At 38.1% G+C, this 23,259-nt stretch overlaps 2 protein-coding genes across 4 annotated transcripts in view; both read right to left on the bottom strand.

Annotated features, from left to right (window-relative positions):
• Positions 1–9,140, bottom strand: part of LOC103068321 (C-type lectin domain family 1 member A) — a 22,610-nt gene extending 13,470 nt beyond the window's left edge. The window contains 1 exon segment of the mRNA XM_007469499.1: positions 9,014–9,140. Within this exon segment, the coding sequence (XP_007469561.1) occupies positions 9,014–9,128 (115 nt within the window). The 5' untranslated portion in view covers positions 9,129–9,140.
• A 3,792-nt stretch (positions 9,141–12,932) lies between these two features.
• LOC103075805 (C-type lectin domain containing 7A) overlaps positions 12,933–23,259 on the bottom strand; it is an 11,703-nt gene continuing 1,376 nt past the window's right edge. The window contains exons 2-6 of one of the 3 annotated variants that reach the window (XM_007469347.1): positions 22,614–22,712; positions 21,505–21,633; positions 20,291–20,442; positions 18,572–18,690; positions 12,933–13,065 (exon numbers count right to left, since the gene is read on the bottom strand). In XM_007469347.1, the coding sequence (XP_007469409.1) occupies positions 12,933–13,065; positions 18,572–18,690; positions 20,291–20,442; positions 21,505–21,633; positions 22,614–22,712 (632 nt within the window). The remainder of the gene's footprint in view (positions 13,066–18,571; positions 18,691–20,290; positions 20,443–21,504; positions 21,634–22,613; positions 22,713–23,259) is intronic. The other 2 variants (XM_007469348.1, XM_007469349.1) reach the window with 2 other exon arrangements.

Genomic DNA, 23,259 nt, shown 5'->3' with positions numbered 1-23,259 from the left:
ATAACGAAAAAAAAAAAAAAAAAAAAAAAAAAAAGTCTCTCTCTTGTAAGGATTTTGTTTGCTGGTTCATTTGATTTTATAGCTCCAAAAATAGATTATAAAAGCAACATGATCATCAGTTTCTCAAGGATGGATCTAAGTGATCTCAACTTTGTACCTGTTAAGTAAAAAAAAGAAAAAAAAGCTGTAGCCAGCATCCTTCCTTTGCCCACGCCCCACGGGTTTGCCTTGTAGTGACTGCAGAGTCTCTGCTGGGTCAGGAGTAAGCCCATCACCTAGTGAGGTCAACTATCAATCTGAATAGCCCACAATATCTGATCAGGAAGACCCTCAGTCAGCTGCAGGTATCCTCTAGCATTGTGATTAAAATAAAATAAAGGGACAGTAAAACTCTCAAACAAACCCTGGTCTCTTCGTGACCTGTGAGTTTCACTTCATTGGGAATTCAAGTCTGGTTCGAAAACAGAAAGATTAAAGACACAGAAATTCATTTCCTCTTTAGCAAAGTCCTCTGTGTGATAAATTTCAGGTACAGAAATTTGTGCCAAACATTATTTCCAAATGGGGAATGATAACTAGTAAAGATAGTATAGAAATAGAAAATAACAGGGAAAATAAGTAAAAATCAGGATACAGACATTGATATATTTTAAAATGTGAATCTTATTTTCACTTTATAATCATATCCTTCATAAAAACTTTCAGTAGTGTGCATTATTTTTAGAATAAAATCTACATCACTTTTCCTAAGACCCAGATGGCTCTTTTTTAAAAGTGGACATTTTATTATGGTATGCTGTGATTTAAAAACTGCCTATAGTTTTATTATACTTAGAATAAAATTCTACAAGAATCTTTTTCACCTGGGCCCTACTTAGGTTTGTCATCCATTTCTGAACTATTCTTCTCTCACTCAAATGCTGTAGTCACAGTGGGCTCCTGTTTATCCTTGATCCAAACAAGTGTGTCCATGTCTTGGTACCTTTGCATTAGCTCTTCCTATACCCTTGCATTAATCAGTCCTCAGATGGGTTATTGGTAGCCTACTTCCTGTTACCCAGCTTTCCACTTAAATGGCACAACGTTGGAAGATGTCCTTGGAAGTCCATTTCTAGCACATCACTGCATTATGTATGTTTTTTAAAAATAAGATTATTAAGTGATATTTCCATGGTTTTTCTTTGTTTTTGTCTATCACCGCCCCTTGAATGTACATTCCATTTAAACAATGATCCTGTCTATCTTGTTCACAGTGTATTTCCAGTACTGAAAATAGTGCCTGGCATATAAGGGCTGAATACATATTTGAATGAGGGAATGAATGAAGAATTAAATTATGAAAAATTAATATTACCTAACTATGTAATTTTTACAGAGGCACAGAGCCTTGTGGTGATTGCAGAGGCTCTGCTGGGTCAAGAGCAAGCCCATCACCTAGTGAGGTCATCTAAAATAACCTAGTGAGGTCATCTAAAATAACCTAGTGAGGTTATCTAAATCAACTTTACAGGTTGATTTTTTTAAAAAATCTATTGACTTTTCAGCAATATTTCTGTCAGCACAGGGCTGACTCAGCTAAATTCATCTCCTGGCCAAACTGGTTTCTATACACTGACTTATGTGAGATTCTGAATCATACACAGATATAATAGAGATCTGCTTTCTCCCCTATTTCCTTCAATTAACTGGCTTATCTGATTTGGCCTAAATTTTTCTGGAAATTGCTAGCTTCTCACGGCATTGTCCTTAAGAATATCTCAAATCAGCAGAACATAAAAGAATAAGATCACAGAGCAGAATATAGCTTAAGCTCAACATCCTCTCCAAAACCCTACGTCTCTTTAAAGTTCTATATAGCCCAAGAAAATTAACCAGGTGGATGTTTCTAGACTCCAGAGGAAAGTACATATGTAGACCGACCACCATGGTAGCTTTATTTTCTCCATCATCTGTTATTACCATCAAATATACTCTATATCTTACTTATTTGAGGGAAGGGGGGTTATGTCTGTCTTACTCCAGGAGAAAATAAGCTCCTTCTTGGAAAAGACTATTGTCTGTTTAGTCACTAGAACATCAGTTCCGGCACCTAGAACATCAGTTGAAATAAGTTCAGTTAAAATGGCATGAATGAATGTGTTTAGTATGTATAAATATCTCTGTTATATACTTGACTCTTCCTGCTAAAACCTATTCATATTAATACACATCTCAAATGCATAAAATTTTAAAAGATCCTGTCCCTTTTCTATGATTAATAATCGCCCAGACAAAATTAGAAATAAGAAGAAAGCAAAGGAGAAGACGAACTATGTAAATCAACCAAATCATTTATATCCAGAAACCCGCTTTTCCTTGTATAGTATTTGGGGCAAGGGAGATGCTGATTTTCTGCCCAAAGGATCAACAAGAGTGGACTTAAATCCTTACTGTGAAATGGCGGGATGGAATTTAGGGAAATAATAATTATATCCATGCAAAGAATAAATACACGATCCTTCCTAAGGCTGCCTCTAGGACATAAGAAAGAAGTGGAGCCTATCTCTGCTAAAGGACACAAAGTTTTAAAAGCTCCCTTCTAAGGAGTTATCTTGCCCTGATCATTTGGAAATGTCTTTACCCAGACTCTCCTCTCTCTACCTCTTCCTTGCTCCCTGTCTTCTTCCCTCCCTGCTTCAATATTCACAATCCCTCCTGTTTTAACTGAAGACCCAGAGAAACACAACCCCAGGGAGTTTCTACAGCAGGTGTGACCATTTCCTAGGAAACCAGGCTTCCATGATGGAAAGCCTATAGTGTTGAAAGTTTTACTTTTTCCTTTTCTTTGAAGCTGTATTTCCCTCTAGGTATTTTCTTTTCTGACTGTGGGTTTACCGTTCCTGAATTTTATTCCAAGTGCCCTGATCATAATGAGGTCTCTCTCTAGGGACCACTCCCACCCTAAAATAAAAAATAAGCGGCCTGGGAGGTGCTTCAGTTTGGCTTGGCTTTCTTGCGGTTTTGGTTTTTGGAAGAGAACCCCTATGCTGTCTCGAGGCATGTTTAGAAAAAGGTGTGGACAGGCCAAGGAATGATACAAAGATCCCTAGGAATAATAAGATATATATATATTTAAAAAACACTCCTTTCCTGTATCCTCTTACTATAACTATACTATAAAACGCTACAGTGCTAAGGTCAAGTTTTGAATATAAATCCCTTTGTAGTTGTGCGAAACTTTGTGGATGAAGAGAGTTGTCATACTTGACCAGCTGCCCTTCATCAGGCATCAGAGGGAACACTTTGTACACCTCCACTCCCAGGCCTTCTAAGAAACGAAACAAACATTACCAAATGTAGGCTATTAATATGCCTCTGAAATACAAAGGATTGTAAAAGCTTGAAAAGACACAAGGAATTTAAATAATTTGCCCAAAGCCACATTGCAAACTAGTGGCAGAGCCAGGATTAAATTGTCACGCTTAGCACCTCAGTTTGTACATTTCCCTGTGAACCACAGCACATCAGTTTGTACCCTTCCTGTGAACCAGCCTCACAGAGACATGGGGCTAAACAGGTGACAAGGTATATAATATTTCAGAAGTGACTTGCCTCATCCTTTAGATTACTGATAACATTTTTCAATCATGAGACACTGCTGATTATATATCTGACTTTTGGATATATTTTAAAATTTTAAATATTGTCTTTTTAGCAACTTTGTTTCCTTAATCCTAGCATGTGGGGCACAGTAAACCTCATGGGTAAAGGTTGGAGGTTCTGCGGTTTGAGCATATTTTTCAGTGTTCGTGAAAATGCATGTTTCCTCTCTCTTATGAATCGATTTCAAATATTTGCTATTTTCATTCTCAAAGTAAATGAGTGTTACTCCTCCTATAATTTCAACAGACTATACTTCTAAAACCATATAAGCTATTTCTAGAATATTGAGTTTCTAATTCACAGCAATTAGAAAGTCAATTGTATTTTTCCTTCTCTTTTTGAGCAAAATTTACATGAGTCCATTGTTTATCCAGTCAAGGGGTTTTGTTTCTGAAACATAATTCAAAAATAACATTACTATTAATGATAATTGCTAACATTCCTTGAGTTACTGAGATAAATGCTGTATATGAATTATCTCATCGATCTTTACAAATACCTTATGAGGTAGATGCTATTATAATCCCAATGTTATAGGTAGGCAACTGAGACCTAGAGAGCTTAGTTGCCTTACCCAAGGACACACAGCAACTGATAATAGTACTTACTGAGTGTGTTATATATGTTGTAGTATTTCATTTGAATCTCCCAATAATTATTCAAGAGGACTCTATTTTTTTTTTTTTTGAAATTTTGGAAGCCATTTTAATAAATGAAAAGTCCAGCAAAGGTACATTTACCGAGAATAAAGCTGCCCAGGATAATGAAAGTGCCGGTAGTTTAACGTGTTTTTGTTGTTGGTAACTGATGTTACTTTTGCTCCGCTTTTGTTTGGAACTGCAGCGGACACTGTGGTGACTGCTCTCCTCTTGCAGAGCCAAGGTTTAGAGCAGCTGTTGTACCAGGAAGCCCTTGAACTAGTTTAACTCGGTGGGTTGAGACTCACGGGCATTCCCCAGGTTACAATTCTTCCATAATGCTCTCAAGGGCCATCCATGTTGTCACAAGTGGCAAGCTTCCATTCTGCTTTATTCCATTGGAAGTACTGGTGATGATTTTCTAGATGCAACACCAATGGTATGATCCATTGAAAAGAAAGAAATAGTTGATAAGCTGAACTTCATTAAAATTTAAAATTTCTGCTCTGTGAAAGACACTGTGGAACAGCAATTTCCTTGGTTCTTGTCCTCTCCAGGGAAAGAATTCAGATGAGAGGCATAGAGCAGTTTTAAGTAGTAAACTGCTACTTTAATTAAGTTCAATTAAGTTTAAATTAAGCAAAGGGAAAGTACACTCCCAAAAAAGGATGAGAGTGGGCTGTCTGGAAACCAGAAGCAGCCAAGAAGGCTTTTTTTTTTTTTTTTTTTTTGCGGGACGCGGGCCTCTCACTGCTGTGGAGCACAGGCTCCGGACGCGCAGGCTCAGCGGCCATGGCTCACGGGCCCAGCCGCTCCGCAGCATGCGGGATCTTCCCGGACCGGGACACGAACCCGCGTCCCCCGCATCGGCAGGCGGACTCTCAACCACTGCGCCACCAGGGAAGCCCGACTGTTCATTATTTTTAAAATTCACTGTTCACTGCCATTGACTTGTCCATTTCTCTTGAAGTTGTCGTCTCTTGGCTTCCTCTCCCTTGTTCTACATCATCACTCTCTACCGCTCATCCTTAGCAGCGCCCACTGGAGTCTCTTTCTTAGCCGGCCCCTCAACTGCATTCTCTAAGATTCTCTCTTTGGCACTCTTCTCCGGTGTTTTGTCTTGTTTTGTTTCGTTTTCATTTTCATTTTACATTCCTCAGTGATCTCACTCAGAAAGTTTAATTCCTACCTAAATGCCTACAATTCTCACCTGCATAGGCAGTTCAGAATCCTTACCTCTGACCCACATGCTGTATATACAAGTGCCTTAGGGCAACTCCAATTGCATGTGCCTTCTCTTACAAGCATCTGAAACTTAAACTGAATCCATCATCTTTCCTATTCCTCTTGTAGTTTCTAGCTCACTTCATGGTAGCACCATCTACATGTCGTCAGATGGAACCTACCCCACCTATGCTCTCCCTCTCCTTGCCTTCCCCCTTGTAACCGGTCACCAATTCTTTAAACTCTCCCTGCTCAGCATCTTTTATATCTGATTCTTCCTCCCCACTTCCACACCACTTCAGTTCAGGTTCTCCTCTCATCCTCAGACTAGTGCAAAATCTGGGTATTAGCTCATCCGGTTTCATACTCCTCATGCAGCCTAGACGGTCTTCTAAAGACACACACTTGATCATGCTACTCCCGTTTAAATCTTACTCATTTCACCTACTGAATAGAATCAAAATACCTCCGTATGACATAATGTCCGTAACTTTCCAGACTTACCTCTTGTCAACCTTCTCCCTCCAACTCTGCCCCTCACCATAACATATTGGTTAACATTCTCTGAAAAACAGTTACATAAGATTGCCATGGCTCTCCCCTCATGTGTCTGCCTGCCTGTAGTGCCTGCAGCCACTTAAACCTCCCACTTCTTCTCCCATATCATGGGGAACATCTTAAAGTCAAGTCCACTTAATGGTCATTCCCTCTCTCAAACCTTTCCTGATCTCTACCCCTACCAGACGGAAGTGACCAAGCCCTCCCTTATACCAAGCTCATGCCCCATCATGGCACTGTATCACACCTGCGGCTCAGCTGACAGTTGTATTAGACTTTAAGTTTCCTTGTATGCAGGGATCATGTCATACCTGACATTGTATCCTCAGTACTTTGCAACGTGCCTGGCATAGCATGACTCCAAGCAGAAATTTAGGGAAAGGAGGTCTGAGGGTGTTGTCTTTCGTTTTTACTTTCTATCCTCTGAATTATTTGGCATTTTTTAACACAAACATAGATTGTATATCGAAAAATTGAAAACTAGAAAATAAGTGAATGTGTATCATTTATTTTTATTAATTCTAAAGAAAACATTAAAATTTTCTAGTCATAGCTGTGCCCCAATATTAAGTTGAATCTGAATCTTCTGCATCGCCAAAAAATTCCCAGAGTAGTCGTTGCTGTTATTTTTAACAACAAAATGATATCAGATCTGTTTTTCTAACAGATAATTAGACTTCTAGAGTGACATTCCTCTAAATACTTGCATTATCACCAGATGGAAACAAAATATCAGACACATAGGGTAAGATAACTATTTTCAGGTGTTTGCCTCCAAGATCATTCTTTGGAACCCCTATTCCTGCCGTTTGCATTTCCATTCTTACAAAAAGGTTGCCAGATGTTTCAGCTGGTGCTTTATCCTGCCCCACCCCCCTCTCCACCCTCAACCTCAGCGGAACTTATTTGTGCACCCTGTTCCTGATCATGCGGATCGCTAAGCCTTGTGAGAGCTCCCAGCTCTAGTCAAAGGTGAAAATGAAGTTGTACACAAGCCACTTGAAACCACAGCTGACTCTTCCCTGCTGTTTGCATTTCCATTCTTACAAAAAGGTTGCCAGATGTTTCAGCTGGTGCTTTATCCTGCCCCACCCCCCTCTCCACCCTCAACCTCAGCGGAACTTATTTGTGCACCCTGTTCCTGATCATGCGGATCGCTAAGCCTTGTGAGAGCTCCCAGCTCTAGTCAAAGGTGAAAATGAAGTTGTACACAAGCCACTTGAAACCACAGCTGACTCTTCACAGGATTTGTTGGAGGAAAACGTACCATGTCCTATTACACATATCCCGTGGCTACAGAAACAGACATCCCAAAGTTATCACTTTGCTTCCCATCAAGGAGGCTGGAAATCCCCAGGACCGCCTCACAACTTACTAGATAGTTTAGTAAAAATTAATAAGTAAATAAAAATGTAAAAATCAGCCACATTAGTGGGTCTCAGGTCGAGGGTCATTCAACGAATAGAAAGTGAATGGAAAAGTTTAGTAAGAAAAGGGAAGAAAACCTAAGAGTTTTTTGATAAAGGAGAAAAGGAAGAGAACAGTGAAAAAGTGAGTGTCCAGATTTTAAAAGGTGAAGAATTATCTGGATATGGTCAAAAAGTTAGGACATATGAAAATACAGGCACTACATGAATCTCTCTCTGATGCAGATCCACACAAAAATTTTAAACAGATCACTTTAAGAATTCTCAAGGAATGAAATATTGAAAAGGAACTCAACATTTTTGCAACGTACCAAGGACTTTTTTTACCTAGTTATCAACCTTAGTACTTATAGCCACCTGATAAGAGAGGTTCTGTTACTTCTATTTAACATTAGTTCAAGTTAATATGAGTTAATATGTATAAGTGCTTAGAATAATATCAGACACATAATAAGCACTGTATACATGGTTACCATCATTAACATTTTATAAATGAAGAAGCCGAAGCCACAGGATACTTAAGTAACTTGTCCAATATCACACAGTTAGTAAGTGACACCCCTGGTATTAGAACCTAGTCCTGTCTCTACTACAGTTTGATGTCTTTTTACTAGAACTTAACTCACCTTTCTGCCTTAGATTGGCTGAGTTTCCTAGGAAATAAAATCCTTCTTTATGTGTGTGAATTGTCTCTTCTATGGACATAGCAATAATATATATTATTACATAGTAATAATATATATTATTGCTATGTCAAAGGGTGAATTATTTGAAATAGAAGCATAAGATGTAACTCAAATTAAATACTTTCATAATTTAATCCGATCATCTCAACAATATTCTAGGAGTCAACAGAACAAAAGGGAATGGGATGGGATGAAATTGCATCTGGGGCCACTATTTACATCAACAAGTCAGGAATTCAAAGATGAATGACCTTGGAAGGCATTTGATTTAATCCCCTGTCACTTCATAGATGATAAAGCAAATACTTAATGTTGGCATGACTCTCACAAGACCTCACAACTTCAAGAAGCAGAACTATTATAACAAAATATCAGGGTTGGTGTGTCTGCTTGGAAAACCCCCTCTAAAGCCATGAGTTCAAAACTTGCAAAAAGGTGCCCTTTATAAATCTAAATTTCCGGATCAGATCACAGCTGGTAAATAAAACAGCATTGGATCTGGCCTTCATGGGAACGCAGGAAGGGGAAGGGACATTGCTCTCATTGTAGATACAGTCTCACGTCTCTGTGCTGAAACTGCTTGGTAAAAGCAACACACCCTCAACTGCAAACCATTCTGCCAGAGACAGAATCTTAGAAAAATATCTATGCATATACGTTTAATTTTTCACACGTTTATATATGTGGCAGGCAAGTTGTAGAAAGTGCTCCGTTACACATTATTGTAAATCACGAAAACATTTTCTCTTTCCTCCACTTTGTGCATTCCTAGGAGAGGTGGCTCATCTTGTGCATTTCTCAAGGGTCTGGCCAATTTGGACTACGGGAGACAGGGTACCTGTGTGGCCAGGCTCTGGCCGCTGGGTTGCAGTAGAGGCTCGAGAATGCAGGCTCATCGTGGTGTCCCCATCAGCTTCCAGCATGTCCCTCGTGCTGCTGTACTTGGCCAGCATCCGGATTCCTGCAGTGGTGACCGTGAGCTATGATGGTTGGATTTCCCCAAGTGAGACAGCTCAGAAACGGAGGCACTGAATGGCATTCCTAAGGTTCTTCTGTCTGAGCAAGTAGCAGAGGAAGCCTCCAACCCCAGTTCCTGTCTGGAGAGGCCCGGCCCCTCTCCTGTGAACTTGGACTCTGATTGCCAAATTGGTCAGGGGGAGGGAAAGTAGCATGTGTTTTCTATTTGGGCGGTCTCTGAACAATTACGGAAGGGGTTGCCCTTGTCAGCTCTCTTTTGCTTACTTGTTAGTACTTCCTGTGTAACGGCAGTGTAAAAGATGGCGAGAGTTTACAATTGCCGAAGATTCCTTCAGACTCTGCAGAGCAATAATCCCAGTCAGAGGGACCTCACCCGGCTCTTACCCATCATACACTCAGTGTGTCACTCAGAGCAAGTTTAACCTCGCTGTGCATTTGTGACAAGAGAAAAGACTATAGGACAAGGCTTTTCCTTCCCCCAAGGGCATAGTGTAAAGCATCGTATACACGGAATGTCAGCCTAAGAGAGTCCTTTGGGGTATATCTAATTGATACTACTCTTTGATTTTACAAAAAGGGAGACTGAAGTCCAGCTAGATGAAGTGATTGCTCTAAAGGCACATAGCTGGTTAGGGATAGAATTCACTTTAAAAATGCTCTCTTGTAGTCAATTCAATGATCTTTCTTCGTACAGCATGTGGACTCAATTTAACATTTCGTATACTACACATCTGGTACACAATGATCATGAACAATCACATATTTTACTGGAAGTCAGGACTTTTAGGATTATTACTACCTATGACTTTAGAAAACCAAGTAACAATTTTTTGCCTAAATTTCCTAAGCTGAGAGGGAAATCAGAAGATTGCTTTAGATATTATCCAAAAATTTTTCCCAAATAAATACAGTAGAATTACATTATTCTACCAATGCTTTTCTGTATTTTGGGAGATAGCTTGGTTAAATCAAACATACTAAACACAAAGGAATGTGGGAGATGCTTGGGCTGGAGCAAACAGGCCCTAGGAGGGATGGCTCAGGAAGCATATATTGTGAACTCACTATGTGTCTCAAACTGTGCATTGTTCATCAGATCATTTTAAATTAAACAAATCTAAAGAGACCTTCCTCCTGCATAATGCCCTATAAAAAGTAGGATATCAAAAGTTATTTGGTCATTTGCATTGGATTGATGTATTAGAAAATGTTACAGGAGAGAAGGCAGTAAAAAATTGCAAGGGATGGGGCTTCCCTGGTGGCGCAGTGGTTGAGAGTCCGCCTGCCTATGCAGGGGACGTGGGTTCGTGCCCCGGTCCGGGAAGATCCCACATACCGCGGAGCGGCTGGGCCCGTGAGCCATGGCTGCTGAGCCTGCGCATCCGGAGCCTGTGCTCCGCAAGGGGAGAGGACACAACAGTGAGAGGCCCGCGTATCACACACACACACAAAAAAATTGCAAGGGAGAGAGGTAAGTGAAGCACATATGAACATGAAGTAAGAAGATAGGATATTAGAAATTGTCACAGCTGAGGTGTTATAATTTAGGAGGTGCTGATAATTATGATTCTAATGAAATAGCACTTAGAGTTAATTCTCAAACTTTATTCAAGTAGATTCTTGATAATTTTTACCAACCCACATTAACATTTTTAATACTTGTCCTTAAATATTTTTTTCAACCATGACAAAAATATTTTTTGGATACCTACTTTATTGCAGGTACTATTCTCAGATTATGAGATTCATCAGTGGAAAACAAAACTCTCTGTACTTTTAGTCCTACATTGTATGGAAGAAGGCAGATGATATACAAGAAAGATAATAAGCAAGTAAATAGTAGAATATATGATACTGTGATAAGAGTTATGGAAATATACAGAGGGTGAGGGAGGTTAAGAATGTACAGAAAGGTGGGCTGGTAATTTTAAATAAGGTAGTCAGAGTCAGCCTCATTAACACGTGATACTTGGGCTAAGACTTGAAAGAGGTAAAAGAGTACGTCCTGCAGGTATCTAGGGTAAGAATAGTTCAGGTAAAGGGACGGGGAAGCTCAAAGGCCCTGAGATGCAAGCACGCCAGCTGTGGCTGAGAAACAATACAGAAACCATCATCCTAAATGGAATGAGTCATGAGGAGAAAAGCAGCTTAGCTCGAAGGAGTAAATGGCCAGCAATTGTCTTGGTGAGTAGACAGTTGTAATGGTCTTTTGGTTTTTGTTTCGATTTATTTATTTTTTTTTTACTCAGATATGTGGGAAGTCAAGGAGAGTTTTAGTAGAGAGCTGGCATGGTTTGTTTTAAATTTAATGGAATCAGTCTGCTACATTTGAAAATGGACTATAGAAAGACAAGTGTAGATACTGGGAGACTTCTTTGAAAATTATTGCAATAACTCAGGCAAGAGGAGATGGTGGCCCTTGAATAGGTGTTTCCTCTAGCATGATCACTACTCATCTTGAATTTGTCCTTTAGACATAACATCAGCTAGTAGCTATTTTCCCTTTTCTGTCTCTTGGAAAAGTGTGGATGTTTTCTGTTCATTCCCATGCACGTTCCCACTTCGGCTGTGGTATACACGTGTATTGACAAGTGAGGTATGGTATGCCTTGGACAGCCTAGAGCATTCTGACTTTACACCACCACTTTTGTTAAAGTCATGCTTTTATCTTTAAGTTATAGGTTATTGTTGCCTCACCTGTCTGGCCTAGATAAGTGCAGCTGGACATTCAGCATACAGAATTATTTCCTTGATTATCAAGATTTCTTCAAATCATCCACTCCACTCGGAGGATACAGGAGACCCGATTAAACCAAAAACAAAATTAAAATGCATGGCATCGCTTCGAAATCCCGCTTTATGCCTTAATTTAACTCTTAACCTGAATTATCTTTGCCCTTCCACATTTCTTTTCGGATAGTGACAACACAAGTTAGTGTCTTAAAAGACAATAGTCAACCTCACCAAAGATTTCTATCTTCTTTTTTTAGATTTTTAAATATTTAAGATCCAAAATTTATTCTTCAACACAAAACTACCTATTATACTACCTCCTCCCCAGGGCCAGATTCATCATCATTTTTGGGGAGAGGGCAAATAGAGATAGTGTTAATTACGCATGGCACATAATTTAAAGGCCAAAGATTCTTTAATTAACCTTTTTTATTAAAATGAAATTTGCATAACATTAACCATTTTAAAGTGAAAAATGCAGTGAACGTGATGCAATTTCTGTTCACATATTAATGAATACTAGAAGGCTGTAAATGCCTCTCCAGTAATATGGAAATCCCCCTTGGAAATATAAATAGCACCAATGGGAAAGTTTAAAAGAAAATAAGAAAGAGACAAATCCTCATATGAGGGAACTTAGTTATGTTCCAATAATACCTTTTAACAGTAATTAATTCCTGAGGAATTGCTGAAAACTGCAAAGCAGTAATCATAAAAAGTAATAAAACATATTTTACATTACAAAATGTTAATACCTCTGTCAATAGGACAGGTTACTTTTTTATATTCATTATCAGATCTTTTTTTGATTGATAGTATTTAAAAAGGAGAAAGCTTTCTTATAACAGCAGATGCCCTACAATTTCGATTATACAAGATTCTCTTAGTCAGAGATATGGCAGACATATTCTCTCGGCTCTTTGAGAAAAAAAGAGATGGAATTGGATGATTTTTTTATGATGCTTTTGGTCATAAACATGTTGTTTTCTACCCTCCTTACTATCTTACATATTTCTCTCTGCTCCTCCACGGCGACATCCCCACCGTTATATTGACAGCTTCTTCTCACAAATACCATATGAAGGCGTACTACAGAGTTGCTCGTAAATGACTGACACATGAATCCATACGCAACTGTGAGATGAGTCTTGTTTGGTAACTGTTCTTCTGATTTGAAACCTGTTAAAATAAAATATAACAAGATAATTGTATAGAACAAACATAAGGAATGTTGTCCACTGTCTCCACAATGCTGAAATAAATTGGTAAGGATATTGGTGAAAAGAGTTTCTGAAGTGTACGTATCATTGAAAAAGGAAACTTGAATTTAGATTCTATTTGTTTCCAGTGGTAACAAAATAACCTTCATTACTAAGGCATAAAAATGACTCAGAAAATTTTAAGAAATATTACTAGTCGCATAAAATTAAATAAAACTGACAAAAAGGAAAAACTATTTAACGTTCTATAGACAGTTCTTTACTTCTCTTTTAACCTTTTACCTAGAAGTATATTTATCAAATGAAGCAACAGTTTAGCGAAAATATAATTGGGTGTGTTTAGTGAGTAGACCAAGTTGAAGTGTTCTTGCTAAAAGTTATTTAGAACTAAGTGAAGAATCATTAATATCAAAGCCATTTAAAGGCAGTTCACACAACCCTATATATATTTTGTTTGTTTGTTTGTTTGTTTGTTTTTTGCGGTACGCGGGCCTCTCACTGCTGTGGCCTCTCGCATTGCGGAGCACAGGCTCCGGACGTGCAGGCTCAGCGGCCATGGCTCACGGGCCCAGCCGCTCCGCGTCATAGGGGATCGTCCCGGACTGGGGCACGAACCCACGTCCCCTATATCGGCAGGCGGACTCTTAACCACTGCGCCACCAGGGAAGCCCAACCCTACATTTTTAATGCATCCTGAAGTTTGCACTGTATTGCAATATAATGAGAGACGATTATGAGAATTACCATGGGTTAATAGAAGCATGGCTCTGTTCTGTTTGCTCTTTAGTCTCCTAAAGGAGCCGTGTTAATTATTCAGTCAAGCTCAAAGGGCATCACTGAGCCTCAGTGTAAAAGCTATGGTCTGGTACTTTTCATCCTGTACATCTATCTCTTCTTGGCCCTGGAGTTGGAGGATTGAGAGAATTCTTCTATTGAAATAACTAGACTAAGGACATGAAACAACTTTGATCCAGCCTCAGGGAGAATTCTGACCAGTGATCTTCTCCAAAACATTTTCTTGACCTCTAAGAGGTTTTGGAGTATGTACAGAGCCAGATTAAATTACTGTCACCAATGAGTAGTTACATATCAAAATGTTAATTTGGACCTACTCTTATGACTTTAGAGAGTCCACTATTCATTTTTTAAAACAGAAAACACAAGACAAAGGGCTATAGAAAAGTAGGAGATATATTTTGTCGATTCTTTGTTAATAAATTCACTGTGCTTTGGCTAGTGGAAGTGAAATAGTTAAGTGGTATTAAAATCATAATGTGATAATACTCAGTTTGTACTATTCATACTCGGTGGTGCTTGTCAGAAGCAAATGAAAAGCTTCTCTGTAAACTTCAAATTAATTCTACAAACATTTAAGAGATAATGTTAAGTGCATTATCAAAAAAAAAATCAGACATATCGATATGAATAAAAATTAGAAGGAAAAGATAACAGAAACAGATACAAATGAGTATATGACACTGGTATTATCAAGCACAAATGTTAAAACAACTATACAGTGTATTCTAGGAGTTAAAACACAATACTGAGAATGTTAGAAGAAAGCTAGGACTTATAAATAGCAACTGGGTAGATTTGAGAAATTGTAAAAGTGAAAAATTCATCAAACAAAATTAAAAGCTTAACTGAGGGTTTCAGTGGCGGTTTAGCTACAGATGAGGAAAAATAAGCACTGCAAGATAGGTGAGAATTAAATACATAGGTTACGGGAAAAAAAAAGGATAAAAATATAGGAAAAAGCAAACGAGACATATAGGATATTGTGAATGGGTCTGTAATACATTTAACTGGAATTCCAGAAGAAGGGAATAAAGCCAGGAAGGAAGCAACATCTGAAGCATGTGGCTGAAATCTTTTCAAAGCTGAAAAAAGACATCAGATTTAAAACATATATTACTTTCAAATAGCTGACTTTTCAAAAACAACAATAAAAATAGAATACATTGTAGTAACATCTCTGAATGCCTGAAAGAAAAAAGACTATAAATTTCTAATTTTATACTCAAAATATTTTTTAGAAAAGTTGAAATAAAGACAGTTTTAGACAAGCACAGAAAATCTGACCTTAAAATTTCAACTCTAAAGGAAATACTAAAGAGTATTCTTCATATTTAAGAAAACGATTCCAAATGGAAGGTAGGAGAGGCAGAGAGGATTAAGAAGCAATGAAGGGCTTCCCTGGTGGCGCAGTGGTTGAGAGTCCGCCTGCCGATGCAGGGAACACGGGTTCGTGCCCCGGTCCGGGAAGATCCCACATGCCGCGGAGCGGCTGGGCCTGTGAGCCATGGCCGCTGAGCCTGCGCGTCCAGAGCCTGTGCTCCGCAACGGGAGAGGCCACGGCAGTGAGAGGCCCGCGAACCGCCCAAAAAAAAAAAAAAAAAAGATTTAAAAAAAGAAGCAATGAAAACCATATATATGTGGGAAAATCTAATAAACTGCATAAATTATATTGTTTTCTAGGGCTACACTTTTATTAAATCCAAGATGCCATCAACCATTGGTGTACCATTTATTTAATTCTGTGAAATAAATGCATTCAAGATGGGAATTTAACAGAAAACCCTGCAGAAGCTGGAAAACAAAGGACTATTTTGGTGCAGGAGTAAATGAAAAATAAAACTGCCAAACAAGAGTAACAATGAAAAGTGCATTTCTCAATCTTGCCACCAGGTGGAAGGTGGGAGGAAAGAATTATACCCCCTATGATGTTGAGCCATAAGCTGCTACTCATACAATTTTTCTGTCTGAACCTATGATAACAGTACACACACACACACACACACACACACACACATATACAAAACCCCTAGTGGAGTGTTTAATTTAAGTAGTCTCAGGTTTGTGGTGTTCCTCTTTGACTGGCAGAAACAAATGCTAAGCTTTGACAGAGCTCAGTTTTAGTGCAGGATGACAATGATTATAAAAGACCAGCAGTTGTAAGACATATGCCAATTTTAGAGATACTAAAATGTGGGAAAATATGGGCCAGAGTTAAAATACACAAAAATAATAGCATGTAAATTGGGGGGGGGGTAGTACACAGAGTAAAGAAATACTCTAATATTTTATATTGCCCAGGAAAAACATGAAAAGGCCAATTAATATTAGACTTTGATGAGTGAAGACTGTATGTTGAAATCTCTAGAGTAACTGCTAAAATTAGTTAAAAAGTTAATTCTAAATTAACATAAGAAAAGGTGGAACAATAAAAAAATAAGTTCAAAATAGAGGAAAGAAAGAAAAGAAAAAGTACATTGAATGAGCCTGAGCCTGCAAGATATAACAATTCTAAACTACATGTGCCTAATAATTTGGCTTCAACACATCAACAAAAATGTTTACAGAGTTGTGAGTAGAATTACAGTGGCAGATTTTATTATAATTCTCTCAGTATGGGAAGACGAAGCAAATAAAAACCAGAGAACTGCGAAATCCCTGGCGGTCCAGTGGTTAGGACTCAGGATTTTCACTGCTGAGGGCCTGGGTTCAATCCCTGGTCGGGGGACTAAGATCCTGCAAGCTGCACTGCATGGTGTGGCCAAAGAAACAAACCAACAAAACCCCAAAACCAGAGAACTGCAATCACACTGAGTATGTTCTCTGACCACAATGGAACTAAGCTAAAACCTAAAACAGAAGGATAACTATAAACACACAGATATTTCTAAATTAAGAAATACATTTCTAAGTAACTCATTGGCCAAAGAACAACTCACAATGAAAATTGGAAAGTATTTTGAACTGAATGAAAATGAAAATACACTAAAATTATAGTCTTAAATGTACATACTTGAGGAAAAAAAAGGGTGAACTTCATGAGTCCACACAAGAAGTTAGAGAAAAAGCAGCAAATTCAACACAAAGAAATTGAATGGAAGGAAATAATAAAGGTGAAAACCAAAATTAATGGGAAAAAAAGGAGAGAAAAAAAAAACACAGAGGGAGAAAGAATCAACACAGCCACAAGTTCTTTCTTTGAAAACTACACCCAATGAGATTGATTAAAAAAAAAAAGAAAAGAAAGAAGAAAGCACACACACACACACACACACATGCAAATACACATACACACACCAATAATAGAAATTGAAAAGGGGAATATAATTTCATATTCTGCAGATATTAAAGAGAAAATGAATGACAACTGCAGTGAGGAAGACTTCAACATTTTGTGAGAGTTAATTTCATGTGTCAACTTTACTAGCCACAGCCAGATCAAACATCATTTTCGAGTGTGTCATTTGAATCAGTGAACTAGACTCAGTAAACTAGACTTCACTCCCCAATGTGGGTGGGCATCACCAATCCATTGAGGGCCTAAATAGAACAAAAAGGCAGAAGCAGAAATTTGTTCCTTTCTTCCTGCCTCACTGTGTGAGTGGCGACATCTCATCTCATCTCACCCTCTCCTGCTCTGGCACTGGATTTTACGCCATTGGCTCCCCTGGTTTTAAGCCCTTCATACTTGGACTGAAGTTCATACACTACATGATTTCCTGGGTATCCAGCTTGCAGAGAGCAGATTGTCGGATTTCTCAGTTTCTAAAATCATGTGTGAGCTTATTCCTCGTAATAAGTCTCCATATGTAAATTCCTCTTCATTGTGTGTATATTAGTGCGTACACATACAATGAGGAAACATTTGTTCATATGTCTAAAAGAACTTTATAAAATGTGAAATGTGGGCTTCCCTGGTGGCGCAGTGGTTGAGAGTCCGCCTGCAGATACAGAGAACACGGGTTCGTGTCCCGGTCCGAGAAGATCTCATATGCCGCGGAGAGGCTGGGCCCGTGAGCCGTGGCCGCTGAGCCTGCGCGTCCGGATGCTGTGCTCCGCCACGGGAGAGGCCACAACAGTGAGAGGCCCGCGTACCGCAAAGAAAAAAAAAAGTGAAATGTGGTTGCTTTTAAAATTAATAATAATAGCATGTATCACACATTTACTATGTGCAAGATGCTGTGCTAAGTGATTTTACTTTTATCTCAAAATCCTAAGAGGTACGTACTATTTTTATTCTCATTTACAGATGCAGAAAGAGGGGTGCAGTTAGATTAAGGAACTCATCCAGTTTCACACAATGAGTGGGCCAATCATTGACTCGAGCTGAGAACTGACTTCAAAGCATTGCTCTTAAGCACAGTTTTACACTGAGTCACAGTGATTGCACCTTCCTGGGCAGCTTCACACACATGCTCTCCTAGTAAGAAAGCTGAGGGAGCACTTGTGTTGACAGCTCGAGATGGCCATTCAGCTCTTTGTGACTCTTCAGTCCTCCTCTACCCTCTTGTTTTCATTTTTTTTCCTGGCTCACTCTTTCTCTCTCCCCAACACTATGTATCTTTTTCTCTCTCTTTCTTATTATGGCCAACAGATCAGATTCTTAACTGCCTGACATGCTCTCACCTCTCTGAGGAAGAGTATGAAGCTTTGTCTCTCCAGATACTTACAAGTTAGACAACAACATTGAACCATCGTCCCAGAGCCATGGTTCTTCAGTCTGACGGCGAGAAAGCCCTATCCAAAATGAATGGTCAGGTTTGGAAGACACTTGCCTGGATATAAATTCCTGTAAGGAAACATAAATACAAATACAAGTCAAGGGGAGAGAGAGAGTGTGATAGACAGAGATGATAGAGATAAAGAGAAGATACAGAAACAGACTCTTGGAGATTTTGAGAAACAGAGATTGAGTCACCTTGGTGGAGGATGTACACATATACTGGCATCAACTTAGAAGTGCCAATTCTTGAATGCCATTGAGTGTCTCAAAAGTCATATCTCATTTCTTGAGAGTCTTATTGTTTAATTTTCCAATAAAGAATACATCCTTAATGTCAACATTGCACTGCTTGCATTCAACCTACCTGACAAAATCCAAGGGTGACAAAATATCCTAGGCAATGTTCATGGATGACAGTCCACTATCTTCTCCACAATTTTAATAGAAAATATAAATTTACATGACCTTTGTCAAGAAATGCTTCTCAGAGTTAGATGACAATTTTAAAGTAGTTTAGTCCCACTGCATGAGATATGCATAAGTAATCTGGGGGTTAAAGATCATATGTGAATTGTTGACAAATATAGCACAACATAGCAGCAATTACAGGAAGGTCTAAAAGTCAGACAGACTTCCAGTCCTATGCTCTTTTTTTAATCATACATCTACTTCCATTAATTTTTATGTGAACTATAACTGTTGGGTAAGACAGAATAGAAACAAAAAAAATGAGAGTAGTAAAAGTAAGTATAGAAGTTATAGATTGTTTAGATTTCTGGTATAGAATGTTTCCTGACTATTAACCCCTTCTCATAGCTCATCTGAGTTCTATCCTTCATTCAAGATGCATCATAAGTTGCACATTTTCTGTGAAATTTTTATGTCAGTGGGGATCTCTCTCTGAATTTCTACGGCATTTGTGGCCGGTACGAGGTATTTTACTTTTAATACCTGAGTTGTTTCTATTTTCTTACAAATTATTTGAGCATTACTAAAACAAGCCTACTTTTTAAACCTCTTTGCCTTTCCTAGTATATTGCAAGGAGTAAATGATTTATAAATGTATATTATCATAGCTGCTGTTTTTCTTGATAATTATGATAACAAGGGGAAGATTTTTCTATTTCGCTCCAGCACACTTACAACCTGAAATCCAAGCCCACAAAAATGAGTAGTGGCCTGACTATTATAGTCAACTTGGAGTTGTGCTTAAAGGATTTATTATAAAGTGAAATGTGGGCTTCCCTGGTGGCGCAGTGGTTGAGAGTCCGCCTGCCGATGCTACGGGACACGGGTCCGTCGTTACCCGGTCCGGGAAGATCCCACATGCCGCGGAGCAGCTGGGCCCGTGAGCCATGGCCGCTGAGCCTGCGCGTCCGGAGCCTGTGCTCCGTAGCGGGAGAGGCCCCAGCAGTGAGAGGCCCGCGTACCGCAAAAAAAAAAAAAAAAAAAAAAAAAAAGTAAAATGTGTTCATATCTTAATTAATTAATTAAAAAGAGAAGCATATATGATGCACTTTACTCACTTAATGTATGCTATTATTATAATCATGGAGAATATGTAAAATGACTTTCTTTTAGGGAAAAATCATCATTACCTGGAACTTACCTCTATTTTTCTGTTCAATATAGACCACAGATAATTGTAACTGAAATCTACACTTACCAACTCTTTTAAGCTGTCTATCTTCAGGAGGTTAGAGCCCAGTTGCAAGCACCGTCTTTTACTTGTATCCCAGGAATCTAATGATGTGGTAAATAGATAACAGCTATTCTGATGTGTGATCCAGTTAGGGGGACAAGAGCTAGAAAGAACTCCTGGAAATAAAAGATAAATACAATGAGATTCATACTATACCAATTCCCTCTTTCAGTGCAAGTACCATTCATCCTAAGGACACTTAATAAATAATCAATGAATTACCATTAATAGAGTTCATTTTCAATTCAAACCATATGGATACAACCTTACAGAAGAGGCTACTTTAAAACCCCTTATTCATTTACAATTAAAAAATGAATTGAGTGGCTATAAACAGTGTTTTAGATGGTGAACCCTCCTTCTCGTCTTCACTTGTCTTCCATTCCTTCAAAGTCAGACCAGAACTAATAAATCAATTCAAAGTCAATCACTGAGATATACAGTAATTTCATGTTAACTTATTTTACAAGTGTGAGGTCCATTTGAGAATGCAATTTTCCAAATAAGAAAAGTATAAGAGCAGTCATTCGCATTATAGAGTAATGTGATACAAATAGTGAGGAGGTACGTTTCCAGAGATGGAAAATTGAAGTCAAAAAATTGTCATAGTCAATATTGATGCAATTAGAAATTGAAGTTTCATGTATATAAAATTGTAATTAAATAAATGAACTTGCAGGATTAAAGAAAAACAAATTTAACCAGAGTTTTCAGGAACATACGTATTAGGTTTATTTCTTTTGTAAATGTTTAATTCTTAGCAACACTTTCCCTTCTTTCCTTTTTCTATCCATTTTTCTTTTCTGATGTCCTATTTCCTATTTTAACTATATCATTTTAAAATGTCAATTCCCTAAGCTATGAGAACACTTTTTGTTCCTTCACATCAAATTATACAATCTCCTATAAGCCTAAATACATAGCCTGTGATAAATTAGTTACTGATTTTAAAAAAATCCAACTAAGTTGGAGATTCAACTAAGTTCATAAGGTATTTATGATATCACTTTATATATGACAGGGGGCATATTTTACTGAGACAACGGTGCTGCGGGCTTTCCTTGGATGCACAATCACCGCACATAAAAGTACTTTCTTCACCCCTTGCTCCAAACCTTAGCACCAATAATTAACACTTCTGAATCAAGGACTTTATTAATCTTTTAATTCTGCCTTGCCTGTGGTCGTGAGAGCCTTGGTAGGAGCCACATTCTCTTCTAAAGATGGTTGACTGTGGTTCTCTTTATTTCTTGATTGAAAGCTGTTATCCTTCAACAGGTCATTCCCTGAACTGGGTCTCCAGATAGCTTCATATACCAACAGCAATAGTAATTACAGAAGAAAAAGTCATTTTGCTATGTTTGAGAATTAAAATCCCCAAAACCATATTTTTGTTGAAATGTAAAGGGATACATACTTGATTAGTGATAGATAATACATTGCTGATGGAGAGGTAAAGTTAGATGATAGATAGATAGATAGAATAGATGATAGATGAAATATACAGAAAAAAGAAATAACTTCCATGAAGAAGGTTTAATACAAAAGAGAAAAATGAAGCAAATGGAATACAGTCATTTGGTACCACGAATGATTTGAAAAAGTAATAAATCTTCTATCTTTCTTCTATTATTTAAAAATGAGAGTTCCTTGAGAACCTGCCTGGTGCCTATAACATAGAATGTACTCAATAAACACTTGCCTATTAAGAAATCTTTCATATAGCCTCTTTGAAGGTACAATAATACTTTATTCAATTTTGAATGCATGAGCAATAAAATCTATGGAAATTTATTCATCCGTCACAAAATAACTAGTTAGTATTTGATAAGTGCCTCAGGTATTTCCTGATATTATCCAAAGGAGTTTAGATTAAAGATCAGGTATAAAACAATTTCCTTAAATCATGAGACATAAAAAAATAGCTTATAGTCTCTTTAGAGAATTTATTTCGTTAGGAAGATAAACACCAATTGTACTTCCTTTTTACCTCCGCTGGTTTGCTTTTATTAATTTATCCTAGGAATTCCATAGCTTTGAAACCAGCTATTCAAGGAGAGCATGCAGTTAAGAGTATGAGTTTTTAGGACAGATCACCCAAATTTCTAATCATGGTCCTACCAATAACTAGTTTAAGACCCTAGAAATAAAATGAGAACTAATAGCGCCAATTGAATAGGGTCAATATACAGATTCAATTAGAGTATGTTATGCTCTTAAAAGAGCGCCTGGAACAGTATAAATGCTTATTAAATGTCTGTTGTTAATCTCTCCCACCAATACTCACCCACGGTACACAGGACCACAGCTATCACCAGCATTACCAAGCATAAAATTCCCAAAGTCACAGCAATGGGACGCCAACGAGGGGATGCAGCACAAAATCCTGAGGCGCCATAGGGAGCAGAAATTGAATAAAGAAATTGGATGATGGATCGCAGAGCACTTCAATTCTACAGTTCATCAGAATCTGATATCCAGATAAGCTAGTCATCTAGGATTAGTCTGAATTTTTCTCCGCCTTTAGCATACCTCTTCAGGTTCTGAAACTTGATATCTATGCACTCCTAATTTCAGCTCCACATTGATGTCTATAGTTCTTGACACTACCAGGATTCAAGAAATCCTACCTATTCTTAGAAGAGATAGCTTAATGTAGCAGAAATAATTCTGGTTACTAAGGGTAATCTTCCCCTTTCACTTATTTCTTGCACGTCCTTGGGCAAATTACTTCCTCTGTTTTTCCATTTCTCTTTGTGAAAAATTAGGTTAATAATACATCAAAGGATTATGGTGGGCATTAAGTTAACATATGTAAAAGTACCTAGTTTAGGGACTACTAACACATTATAGGTAACACAATTTGTCCACACACATCTATTAACACATACATGCCTCCCTACCTCTTGCATCATCTAGTTTTTCCGCTCTTC

Source organism: Lipotes vexillifer, unplaced genomic scaffold (genome assembly GCF_000442215.2).
Source record: "Lipotes vexillifer unplaced genomic scaffold, Lipotes_vexillifer_v1.1 scaffold395, whole genome shotgun sequence".
In the NCBI taxonomy this organism is placed as follows: domain Eukaryota; kingdom Metazoa; phylum Chordata; class Mammalia; order Artiodactyla; family Lipotidae; genus Lipotes; species Lipotes vexillifer.
This window is presented reverse-complemented; position numbering and strand designations above follow the sequence as displayed.